The sequence below is a fragment of the Mucor velutinosus genome (genome assembly GCF_035048745.1).
Source record: "Mucor velutinosus strain NIH1002 chromosome Unknown tig00001564, whole genome shotgun sequence".
NCBI lineage: Eukaryota > Fungi > Mucoromycota > Mucoromycetes > Mucorales > Mucoraceae > Mucor > Mucor velutinosus.
Window position 1 is genome coordinate 3,877,590 of NW_027041906.1, and position 12,435 is coordinate 3,890,024.

Below are 12,435 nucleotides of genomic sequence, written 5' to 3' on the forward strand. Positions count from 1 at the left end.
TGATCTCGAACCCACTGTCAGAGTGAAAGGAATTATCTGATTTATATGTATTTGATTCAATATAGCGCTAAACGGAGATTTATGTATGGTTTATTGCGTATCAATGCAATCAGTAAGGATGATGCATATATATGAGCAGGTATTGTGTAATCAGGCGTTAGAGATAACGTCAAACAGCGCCATTTCGGCAAAATGTTAGAAAGGCTAGAAAAACTATCGATACGATGTGTGAAACAACACAATTTTCCATGTAACTTGAATGGAACTTGACATCGTATGTAGCATCCACATTTCTCCGAATTTCCTTGTGGTTGACAAATGTAGACGTAAACCTGGATTGAAAACCTACGCTATTCAAAAATAAACGCAGCAGCCTCTTGTGTAGTCGTAATGTGTCTGTACTTGCATTCAATTTAAATGCTCCATATGTAAAGAGTCAACTGTCAGATGCCCATATACAAGTAAATTATCACATATGAGGCAATACCTCTGTGGCTGAATTAGAAGAGCAACAGACGTCCTCGTGAAAGACATGGAAGCAGCAAGCCATGTAGAGTTAGACCTGGCTGTCTTGAGTAACTGATTGGATGTATTCGTTACCCCATGAAAAATGATTCAGATGCCCCTCTTTTAATGTCTCGAATTAAGCTTTGCGATATGAACTTTATCTTAGTATTTTTAGAAGTGCAAGAAGGGGAGCTCTCATGTACCACTTGAGCAGGATTTATAAGGTAATGGTGGTATGAAGTAGTATCATGACGGCATGTAATTAATTGTATCCACCTGTCATTTCGTATCAAAAGAAAGGCAAGAAGACAGCCATCTTCAATCCCAGAACTGGAAGAAAAAAAAAAAAAAAAAAGTGCCTGGCTGTATGCCCTGTAAGGAAATGCATTAGTCATGTTTTTAGGAAGCGTAGAGATGAATTTTACTGTAAAATGCTGTCGTTTTGCTGCATATATCCCGCAGTCAATCAAAGACAAAGAAGCATATTGTTGAGTGTGGGGAAATGAATGAAATTTGTGGGTTTCATATAGAGAAATGAACCTTTTAGAAAGCTCGCCGCGGATAGCAATTTTTACATGGCAAATCAAATGGGTACATGTTATATATGAAATGTTCTGGTTACACATTATCAATTTCAATTGAAGCCCGTCCAATGTATATATTGCTAGATATTAATATACTTTATCAAACACGATGCACGTACTGTCACCAGCTACACGTTGAAGTCAACGTTGAGGTCTTGTGATGTGTACAGCTATTTGACATTTGATGTTCTGGTTACAATGTTGCATCTCGAACTCGAATGAATCCCCAGAATGGACAATCATATCAAACGAAAAGAGAGCCGTCTGTAAATGGTAATTTTGAATTTGATCTACTCGTTGGTAAATCTGGGACCTTATTCTGATACGGCGGCGTAGCAACTATATTCATTGATAACAAACTCAAATACAAACGAGTGTAACTGCCGTCCAAGCTTGCTATTTTTTTTTTAATCCAAAACACTGCTCAAATAAAATGAAAAAATAAATAAATGCCTCGTATTATTACAAATGACGAAAAGTCGATAAAGTTCTTGTTCCACCCTTCGATCTCCTTGTAGTTATTGGTTCCAAGAGACATTTTTCTCACGAAGTAGTAACACAAAGAAAGGGACATTGATGGAATGTCAAATCATTCTATTGGTAAAGCATGTACCCCACTTTTTACATATCTCAAGTATAAATAGGGCATGGTAAATCACTTAAAATTTCATTATTCCTCTACAAAGCCAAATGAATACTGACTACGAAAAGAAACCTGACTCTCGTCCTGCTTCCATTGTGAATGAAAAATACCAAGAAGATCATTCCATCTCTGAGGTCCAAGTGGAAGATGTGCCTCGAGGAACCGCTTCTTTCGGCAAAGCCTTGTTCATGTTGCTGAAGGCTTTTATCGGTACAGGTGTCATCTTTTTGCCTGGCAGTTTTGTAAGCGGTGGCTTGCTGTTATCCATCATTCTCATGGTAGTCATTGCTTTCCTTTGTCTGGTTGCATTCCAATTGCTGGTAAAGGCTCAGATGAAGATTGGTGGTGATTATGGTGATGTGGCTCAGAGTTTATATGGTCCTTACTTGAGACATTTGATCCAGTTCTTCTTGTGTGTTTCTCAAATGGGTTTCGTTGCCTCTTATATGATCTTCATCTCTGAAAATATCGGCATCGTTGTTGATACTGTCAATCACTGTAACGCTCCCTTTGAGGCCAAATACTACATCTGGATCATTCTTATCGCTATCATTCCTTTCTGTTGGGTTAGAAGAATCGCAAAGCTGTCTTACCTCGCTATCGTCGCTGATACCTTTATCGCCTTTGGTTTAATCTGTATTCTCTACTTTTGTTCCAGCCAAATTGCCACTCACGGTGTTGGTAACAATATCCATCTCGTCAATCAAAACGACTTTGGTCTGATGATTGGTACCGCTGTCTTTTCTTTTGAGGGTGTTGGCATGGTCTTGCCTATTGTCCAAGGTATGAGAGAGCCCAAGAGATTCCCCGCTGTCATGACCGTTGGCTTGATCATTTGCCTTATTATCTTCACCTTGATTGGTGCCATTGGTTACGTTGCTTACGGTGATATCACTCAAGCCAGTGTCGTTGCCAACATTCCTAGAATCCCCTTGTCCATCACTGTCCAAGTCCTTTATGCCATTGCCATGATCTTGACCTCTCCCTTCATGCTTTTCCCTCCCTTGCAAATCATTGAAAAGTACGTCTTTGGTACTCGCTCTGGCAAGAACTCCCTCAAGATCAAGTACAGCAAGAACATGGTTCGCTCCTTGATTCCTATTGTCTGTGCTGCTGTCAGTTTCGGTGTTGGTGCTCAAAACTTGAGCAAGTTTGTCGCCCTCGTTGGCTCTGTTGCTTGTATGCCCCTCTGTTTCATTTTTCCTGGTCTTTTCCACTACAAGATTACATCCAATCGTTATCTCAAGATTGTTGATATCCTTTTGATTCTCTTTGGCGTTGGTATGTTGGTATACACCACTTACATCAATGTCAACTCTTGGGTTCATCCTGCAGTCTCCACCGGTGTCATCATTGCCATGACCGATTGTGCTGTTTAAATTTATTGTTATACTAGCTATCATGTTCGTTGATCGACATATTTTTTTATATATATACTCTTAATTTGTACATACATGTATCGCTCTTTGAGCGATCTTAAAAATAAACTTATTACTTTACCTTCAAAATCAAACTTTTCAATTACCACACACGATTTTCTTGTTCTATACAGGTATGATCAGACTGTCCATTCAGTACATGGTAAACTGCAATAGCAATCATGCCACTTGAAGAGAAGTGCAAGGCTCGGCATTTCACTGATGTTGCTATGCATGGATTTCAATATGATCTGACAGACTCTAGTTACAAAACTTATTTCAAATCTAATAATTCTTTGTAGAAGGACATACTACATCGCAATGTATACCGATTCTAGTAATGTAGTTGCTGAAGGACCACAACAAAAAGTGCCAGGAGAAGCATAATGGCAAAAGGCATATACCTAAACTTTTGGATCCATTTGAAAGCAACCAATAAAAATGCCCCGTTCATGATTTTGCAACACTGATATAAACATCAGCCATGAAATCCATCTTTTTTCCTCCTCTCTTTCGTTTACACGAACTTTCTTTTTTTCTTTCTTTTTTTTTAGCTTAACCTACTTGTTGTAAGCTTCGAAGCAATTCTTCACTTACATGCTCCAGACGACCAGCCCTAGAAACAACGTACATATGCTGTCGACACCCCGCCCAGCTTCCTCTAGCTCAAGAACCAACAGAGTGTTTCAAGAACTGCAAGAAAACTTAGAAAGCATTCAAAAAGATTTGGAAAACACAAAGGCACAAGTAAGATACATTGCATCAACTACAATAACACTTTAAAAGGAACCCAAGGGGGGTGAAGAAGGGCTCAAGGCAGTGGGGGGCTTCTCTCATCTTGAAATGAAGGGGTTTGCTTTGAAGTAGTTAGGGGATCATGTTTGTGCTAACATGCTGTACATTTGCTAGCTCCAAACGGCTAAAGAGAACAAGGAACAATTTGAAAAAGAGAATGAGGAATACATCGAATCCAACAAGAAGCTTAGATCAGATATCCAAGAAGTGATGCAAATATTAGAGTCCAAGCAACAGCTGTTGGATTCTACCAAACAAACATATGTAAGCACGGAAAATAAAGTCAAACAACTCAAGGACGAAGCCATGGCAGCTAGAAAGGAGTTGGATGACCTGAAACGGAGAGAGCACACGATTGAGAAGGAATGTCGCACAATTCAATTACAAAAGGAAAAGCAATTGCAGCAGCAAAAGACATTTGAACAATCTGTAGCACAATCACAGGCTGAGTTCGATAAAGAGATACAAGCTTTGGAGCTAGAGTTAGCCTCTGTTCAACAGAGTGTCCAGGATGTCAAGGAAAAAGATGTAGCTAAAGAAGTACAGCAGATGGTGGAGAAACAAGCCAAGGAAAGAGAGGTGCTGATCCAAGATTTCGAAAAGGTGCACAAGGAGATCGAAGCAAACAACCAAGAGTTTATCCAGCAAGTTAAGCAAGAACTGATGGCTTTGATGAAGCAACTGCCAGTTGAAGAAGAGCAATCGCTAGAATCAGAAGTTGTCAATTGCAAAGATGATGTTGAAAGTTTGATTGCTCGCATTAAATCCAGTGCTGCAGTTTCAATAAACGAGTAAAATGTTGAACCTGTATTACGATGGTGCTGCTACTTTTTCATAATGATGTCATGTGGGTTGATGTCGCTCTACTCTTTGCTTGCATGAGATCAGTTTTGCATGGAAAACGGGATGAAACGAACGCTGCAGTTGTGTAGATGCCTTCATTTCAGGTCTGATAATGCAAGTTTGCTCGGTGACTGGGAATCTTTTTCCTGATTTTTTTTTCCTCAAAATAAATTTTTCGACTGGCATCTGGGCCTTCTTCTTTCTCTTTTAAACAAATCGATCATAAAAATATGGGGTTAGCAGGACAGAAGGAAAAGCAGCGCATCAGTCAAGATCCCAACAACTTGTTCTGGAGTAAAGATGAATCCAAATTCGGCTTCAGAATGCTGCAAAAGATGGGTTGGGCTCCTGGAAAAGGCTTGGGTGTCAAGGAAGATGGCAAGAAGGAGCATGTCAAGATCAAGCTCAAGGACAATACATTGGGTGTGGGTGCTACAAAGAAGAACATTGACAATTGGCTTGGAAACACAGACGCATTCTCCAGATTATTAGCAGACCTCAACTCTCAAACCGCTTCAGAAGCTAGCAGCGTCAATGCATCTGATGCTGAAGAGTCAGCAGACACAGCTGACAAGGAAGAGCAAGACGAAACAGAAGAAAAGACCAAGAAGAGCAAAAAAGAAAAGAAGAGCAAAAAGAACAAGAAGGAAAAGAAGAGCAAAAAGCGATCCCGAGATGATGATGAGGGAGAAGAGGATGTTGACAGTGAAAAGAAGAACAAAAAGAGTAAAAAAAGCAGAAAGGAAAAGAAGAGCAAGGACAAAAAGAAGAGCAAAAAGAGCAAAAAGGAAGAGGCACCAGCACCCGTTGTGCTTCGTAATGCGTAAGTCATTCTGTCAGATTACTAGCAAAACCACACTCTAACCCACCTTTCTAACCGCACAGTGCTCGTGCCAAGTTTTTACGTGCAAAGAGAATGGCATCCAGCAGTGGAGATCAAACACGCTTGAACGAAATTTTGGGCATCAAGGCACCAAGTGGATATCAAACTGTCGAAACCACATCCACAACATTCATGGCATCTTTCTCTGTATAATTTACCCCGCAATTTTTTGATTTCTATTATAAATGATTTGTTTTTTCTACTCGAAGCTGATATTTGGGATGGCAGTGGAAGTATAGATAACTGGATGAAGATGGAATCTGAGGAAGGCAGTGTTCAGTTCGAGTATGAAGAATGCTATTTCCCAGCGCTCTATTTTGGTTTTCAGTGGAGACATCTTGAATATGCTTGGCATGTGTATGATAGTTGAGATCAGATTGCCTCCTGTGATTTGATATTCAGAGTTGGACACTGGCAGGCCAAATTGTCAATTGTTGTCAATACCCAAGTTTGATTCTGAATAAACATGGAACGATTGAGAACTGAATAGGACGAGTAGGAAGTGAATATTGATGAAATGTGCCTCGTATGTAGTATTCGACTGAATAGTGGATGCATTATTCATTCGCTGCACAAGGTGTGCTCTGAAGCATTGTATGTTTGGAATATTAGCAACACTTTATACAGTGTGTGTGGTTTTATTATTATGATTAAAGTCAGGTACGAACGTCTTGAATAGCATCCAAGAGGGAGTTACTAGCATCGTCCATCTCGAGAGACCAGAGCATGATGCCACCGAGCTTCTTTTCTTGTGCAAATTGTGCTTTGAGACGAAGGGAAATAGGGTTATCATATGTGACAAACTGGCGAGAAAGATTATTGTACGAAAAGGGAGTTTCAGTTTTCTGGTCCCAGTAAGTGGCCCATCCAGAAGCATTGTAAGCTGCACCCGACGCCTCAATTGCTCTCCATTGGAATTCTCCAGAGTAAGCAGGCTGTGCTCCAGGACAAGGATCCATAGCATAGTCATCATACTGGTCACCTTTGATCTGCTCAATGGATCTATCCAGAGGCACGTTCAAGCCAGTCTGTTGATCCATAGGCTTCAGTGTCTTGTGGGTGTATCCGTAGAATGGGACACCGAGATAGAGGCGGTCAGAAGGAATACCAGCATCAAGCCATTCTTGGATCGATGACTCTACACTCACATGCTGTCCAGCAACACCATAATGCAGGGGAGCATTTGCAGACGTCTTGTCACTCCATACGCCATTGATATCGTAAGCCTATCACTTTGGTCTGAGTAACCCCCCGTAAAGCATTTAGGCTTCTAATTACATACCATGATATAGAATGCATCCATGAAATCAGCCCAGCCATCATCGAGATTTTCTATAACGTTACGATCAGCATCTCTGAATACGTGAGCACTGACAGCGGCAGTAATCAGCTTGTGCTCGTCAGGATACTTTTCATCCAGCATTCTGCGGAGGACTTGGATGAAAGCCAGAAAGTTGGCCGTGTCCTTGGGATGTCTAATCGAGTACTGATCGAGTCAGCCAACGTAATGTCTATATACACACGACGATACATACTTTCTGTTACAGGAGATGCCGTTGGGATCATTAGGATATTCTGGCAAAAGAGCATGAGGTCCGCGTCCATTCAGCACAGTGTATATAATTACCCCAATCCAGATTGACACCGTTCAGGTCGTACTTTTCAACCGCTGCCATGATCTTCTTTGCAAACTTTCTACGGTCAGCAGAAGTTCTTACCAATGTGCTAAAGTGAATGGAACCAGTCCAGCTAGAAATGCCAATAATGATTACTATCTACACATTTCATTCTTGACGACATTCAACTAAGTTACCCTCCAATAGCAAGACTGACACCCTTTCCATGGTCATGAGCTTCCTCGACAACTAGAATGACAACTGGTTAAGCTTTTTGGCATGAATCTAGGATCCGGCTTAGAGTACCTTGTTGGAGCTGTTCTGCATCAAACATGGTCAAATCGCCATGTCTGTCAGGCACTGCAAAAGCATAAGCAACGTGATCGAGTTTTGTCCAGGGAATGATCTTTGGCACATCCTACGTATACGCCAAAAGTTGTCAAGAATGTCTTTTCACAAAAGCACTAAACACACACTCACCCAATCAACAACATAGGTGATCAACTGGTGGCTGCCATACGTAGGGCTGTTCTGATCTATGAGGCCTTGAGCAACCCAGAGCAGAAGACTGCACAAGACCAGGTAAATGGGAAGCATATGCATGTTGTGAAGAATGAAAGAGAGAGAGAGAGAGAGAGAGAGAAAGAAGAATGAAAGCAAAGGGAGCCAGAATGTTGGCTATAAATACTCGAGTCAAGTTTGCATGCAAGTGGCGGTTATCATGATAATTTTCTTCCATTGATTGTTAGGAGAAAGCATACACAATGGACCCGCAACAAGAAGGCATCAAAAGCATGAAAGAGACAGCGCAATACAGCACACATTCTGCAGTAATTTCCGATGTCCTTAATTAACGGTCGACAGCTACTCCCTCAATTCTTTGAGTTGAATGCAAATGGTACCATTCACCAAGAGAGCGGCATAAGGATCGGCTGTTCTCTGCTGCTGTTGCTGCAAGGAACAGACATTGGACAGAGACCGCGCGCGCGTAAATATTAGCATGCAGTTCAACTTGCAATATCTCAAATTAACTCCCTGACAGCATTTCGATGGTTCCCTAATATGTGCTGTTTGTCTCTTTCCACCACACTCTTTACAATCTGGGGTAACATACAGCCATCATTGCTGTGCGCGCGGTTCACGAGCACCCGTCAGATCCGAGCCAATCGCTGCTACACCTATCCCTGAATTATATCATCATGTCGAGATGTGTTTGATTAAATTTTTTCTCTTCTTAGTTCTGCTGCCAACGAACCCGTCTTTTGTTTATATGAATCAAAGCCGATTATTACTTGGGCGACCAGCTATGGCTGCATTGTGGCAACGTCGATGCTATGCAACAATCCAGCAACAACAACAGCAATTACAGAAAAAGAGCCTTGTGCGTCGAATTGTGAGTGGTGCTGCCATGGCCACTTTGGCTACCACTGTCACTGTAGGCGTAGGCGGCACGATCCTCTACAACACCAATGATCGCTTTCGTCATGTTGGCAATGCCTTGGAGAGATGTGGCATTGCAGGTGCTGTAGGTGCCAAAGTAGCCTATGACTATCAGCGCACCCTCTCCAAAGACTACGCAGATGAAGCTACCTTTGAAGAAGCCAAGCGTGCCTGTCATCAGCGATGTGCTGAGCGAGTGTTGGTGGCTATTCAACGCTTGGGTGGTGTCTACGTTAAATTAGGTCAGCATATCTCTGTGATGCAGTACCTGCTGCCTAATGAATGGTGCCAGACAATGCGAGTGCTGCAAGATCGTTGTGATCCCACCTCACCTGATGACATTCGAGAATTGTTTCTGTCTGATTATGGGTTACCAGTAGAGCAAGTGTTTGAGGAATTCGACTACACACCGTTAGGCGTCGCTTCATTGGCACAAGTCCACCGAGCGAGACTATCAAAACAAAGCGTACAATTACTGGAACAGAATGAGCAGTGGATCGATAACGAGGAGGATCGCTGGGTAGCAGTGAAATTACAACACCCTTATCTGGATGATTACTGTCAGTTGGACATGGACACTGTCTCATTCATTTTCGAAATCGTAAAGCGAGTATTCCCTGATTTTGGATTTGATTGGTTTGCAGAGGAGATGAGAGAGTCCATTCCAAAGGAGCTGGATTTCGTGCATGAAACTCAAAATGCCAGAAGAGTAGAAGCCAATTTTGCTGAGGAGAGGCGTAGAAACAACACCTCGCTTGTGATTCCTCGCGTCGTTTGGGCCAAGAGACGCATCATGTGCATGGAATGTAAGTGTCTGTCTGTGTCTAGCATTATGGTATACACGCTGACATGTATGCTTGCTTGCTAGTTATAAGCGGATCCAGAGTGGATGATCTAGAATACATGAAGCAGCACAACATTGACCCCAAGCAAGTGTCCAGCGAGTTGACCCGAGTCTTTTCAGAAATGATCTTTTTGCACGGGTAAAGTACAGAGCTTTTTCATCCACTTCAAATCCTTTATCCCTAATCATGCCTTTCATAGATTCGTCCATTGTGATCCTCGTAAGTAACCCAAACGCACAAACAGTATAAACAAACAACTCATGTATTGCTAGACCCTGGAAATGTCTTTATTCGACCTGCTAAAAATCCCAAGCATTCAAAGCACAACTTTGATCTCGTTCTTTTGGATCACGGGCTCTATCGAGATCTGTCAGAAGACCTTCGATCCAACTACGCTCATCTGTGGACATCCTTAATTAAGGCAGACGAAGAGGGAATCCGCAAGTACTCCTATCGAGTGGGCGGTACTGACATCTATCAGTTGTTTGCCTGCATGCTCACGGGTCGCGAGTGGGATAAGATCAGCAAGTCGGATCTCAGCAGTATCCGCGAAAGCGATGAAGTGGGTCGAATATCTGATGGAGCCATGACCTACTTGGTGGAAGTCGCTGATATCCTTGGTAAGCTGCCTCGACCTGTGTTACTGCTGCTGAAAACAAATGATCTCCTTCGACATGTGGATGAGAAACTGAACAAGGTCGCAGATGATCGCGATACTTATGTTATCATGGGATTTTACTGTTCAAAAGCCGTTTGGCTTGATACCAAGAAACACATTGTGGAAAGAATCAAGATGATTGGATTTAGTTTTGATTTACTAAAGCAATTATTCAGCGCTTGGTGGCAGTATAAATCGTTAGCCTATGCTCTATGGTTATATCAGCTTAGCGCCAAATGGGCAAATCGATTAAATTGGATCGCAAAGAAGCAATCAAAAAGTAATCAACTAGATACGTCTAGTCATAATAGAATTGCATTAGAAATATAAGGACATGCTGCTGTATATAATAAATGTAAACCTACTAAAGTTATGCAAAATCGTATGCTACAGTGTACGACGCTCTAATTCAAGGTCAGGTTTGATGTTATAACCCTAATGTCAGGGTAAGCCGTCATAATATTTGGGAAGAATCTACTCTGAATTATACTTACATAAATATCATAATAAATAAACAAAAACAGTGTAATGCAAATCTGTTAAATCAATCCACTGTCTCCGTCCTTCGTTAATCAAACTTTTTTCCTGTGTTGATTCTAAAAATGAGACCATGTTTTGGCACTACTTACGATGGTGCTTCCTTGTAAAAATAGGCTTTTTGACCGCAAATTGGAGGTTACAGTGACAAAAACAGGGCTTTCATAAATAACACTAGGGAGGCATCTGTATGATGTGATGCTCTAGTCTATAAAATAAATCTAGCGCATGGTATGACTGATGGCAATGCACAAAAAGAATCTTATATGCCCCCCTGCTGTAGCAAAAGTTAGCCTTCATCCATCGATTTTGGACACTTTTGACAGGAGCTGCCCTATTGGGCACTGAAGGTTGTTCACGAGAGCTGATGCTGCTGCTTTAACTAAGATCCCAAATGATGGGTGCTTTTTGATTCTACACAACGGGTAACATTATAGATGAAGTGATATAGGAAAATTAAAAGACACCATTCACAAAACAAACAGTATAATGGATGCCAAATCAAACAATTGTACCTTATTATCTTACTCTTAAGCAAAGAAAAATTTAAAGGGTCTTGCAGTGAAATCAGGTTTGAATAGATTTCACAAAAAAAATAAAGCAATAGTAAAATACAATAGAAATCAACTGTATTTTATTTGTGTATAAAATGAACTGAAGATCCTGGAATTGAGTAAAAAAAAAAAAAAAAGAAGAGTATTTAAACATTTGCAACTAGCTTGTAGGATTAGTGATAATAGAGAGCAATAGGTGCTGCTATTGCAATATCTGGCAAATGTTGTTGATGTTTGATTTAAAGTGGTAATCAATGCAAGAGCACTGGCCATAAGGGTTGATTTGAGTAACTTTGATGGGCTTTGTTAAGCACAAAGAATAAAAGGATTATTATTTGTAGCTTATAAAAAATGTTCAATATTATAAAAACAAGAAAAGACTTATTTGAATAAGATCAGACACAAAAAACTAAAGATTTATTGATGAAGACAAGAGTTATTCTATTTATACTAAGTTCTGAATGCCAAAGTAGCAATTTATCTTGTACAACGCTTATCACATCTGGTGAACCTCAGTATTTAGATAGCTGAAATGCACTTCACTTATCATAGCTTGTCCATGTTGTTGCACAACACAGACATATCTACCCATCAAGAATACCTTAATCTTTATAGACAGTTGTAGCCCTTCTGGCACAACAGGCTTGGGTGAGCTATCGTCATAGCATGGTTTAATGTAACTTTGATGGTTTAAAGTGTGATGTTTGTTATTGAAGTATGGAACCTGTGGAATTTGAGGCTTTATAGACTAAAATTCACGGAGAAAAAAAAGAATAAAAATAACAGTAAAGTCAACTTGATAAAGGTATGTCTTACTATCAAACTGACAGGTGTAAAGTAAACTGAAGTCTCTCTACTGGCCAGGTAGATGATCCTTCTTATATACTATAACAATGGATAAAAGTTCTATTAATTAGATTGACAAATAAGTCAACTCAGATCAACTAATGTCTAATCATGCTAAAAGACAACTCCAGCAAGCTAATCATGATTTAGCTCTGTCTGGATGAATAATTAGACTCTCATCCGAAGTACCCTGATCTATCCTTTCCATAAGGATAATTAATATCGATCTAGTAGCATGTATCCGATAGGTACAGTCTTCTTAGTCT

General features: G+C 40.7%; 5 protein-coding genes across 5 annotated transcripts; 4 read left to right on the forward strand and 1 right to left on the reverse strand.

The window, feature by feature from the left end:
* Positions 1 to 1,781: 1,781 nt before the first annotated feature.
* ATC70_011565 (uncharacterized protein) lies at positions 1,782 to 3,113 on the forward strand (the record flags this gene model as incomplete). Its single annotated transcript, XM_064830754.1, has 1 exon — positions 1,782 to 3,113. One exon carries the CDS (start codon positions 1,782 to 1,784, stop codon positions 3,111 to 3,113), a length of 1,332 nt encoding a protein of 443 aa, XP_064683256.1.
* Positions 3,114 to 3,785: 672 nt separating this feature from the next.
* ATC70_011566 (uncharacterized protein) lies at positions 3,786 to 4,742 on the forward strand (the record flags this gene model as incomplete). Its single annotated transcript, XM_064830755.1, has 2 exons — positions 3,786 to 3,899; positions 4,062 to 4,742. 2 exons carry the CDS (start codon positions 3,786 to 3,788, stop codon positions 4,740 to 4,742), a joined length of 795 nt encoding a protein of 264 aa, XP_064683257.1.
* Positions 4,743 to 5,020: 278 nt separating this feature from the next.
* ATC70_011567 (uncharacterized protein) lies at positions 5,021 to 5,826 on the forward strand (the record flags this gene model as incomplete). The annotated part of the gene is made up of 2 exons (XM_064830756.1): positions 5,021 to 5,613; positions 5,676 to 5,826. 2 exons carry the CDS (start codon positions 5,021 to 5,023, stop codon positions 5,824 to 5,826), a joined length of 744 nt encoding a protein of 247 aa, XP_064683258.1.
* A 503-nt stretch (positions 5,827 to 6,329) lies between these two features.
* ATC70_011568 (uncharacterized protein) lies at positions 6,330 to 7,892 on the reverse strand (the record flags this gene model as incomplete). The annotated part of the gene is made up of 7 exons (XM_064830757.1): positions 6,330 to 6,899; positions 6,956 to 7,148; positions 7,209 to 7,248; positions 7,301 to 7,422; positions 7,487 to 7,538; positions 7,596 to 7,707; positions 7,770 to 7,892. 7 exons carry the CDS (start codon positions 7,890 to 7,892, stop codon positions 6,330 to 6,332), a joined length of 1,212 nt encoding a protein of 403 aa, XP_064683259.1.
* Positions 7,893 to 8,559: 667 nt separating this feature from the next.
* Positions 8,560 to 10,562, forward strand: ATC70_011569 (uncharacterized protein; the record flags this gene model as incomplete). Its single annotated transcript, XM_064830758.1, has 4 exons — positions 8,560 to 9,535; positions 9,598 to 9,712; positions 9,774 to 9,793; positions 9,847 to 10,562. The coding sequence occupies 4 exons, from the start codon at positions 8,560 to 8,562 to the stop codon at positions 10,560 to 10,562; spliced, it is 1,827 nt and encodes a 608-aa protein (XP_064683260.1).
* Positions 10,563 to 12,435: the final 1,873 nt, after the last annotated feature.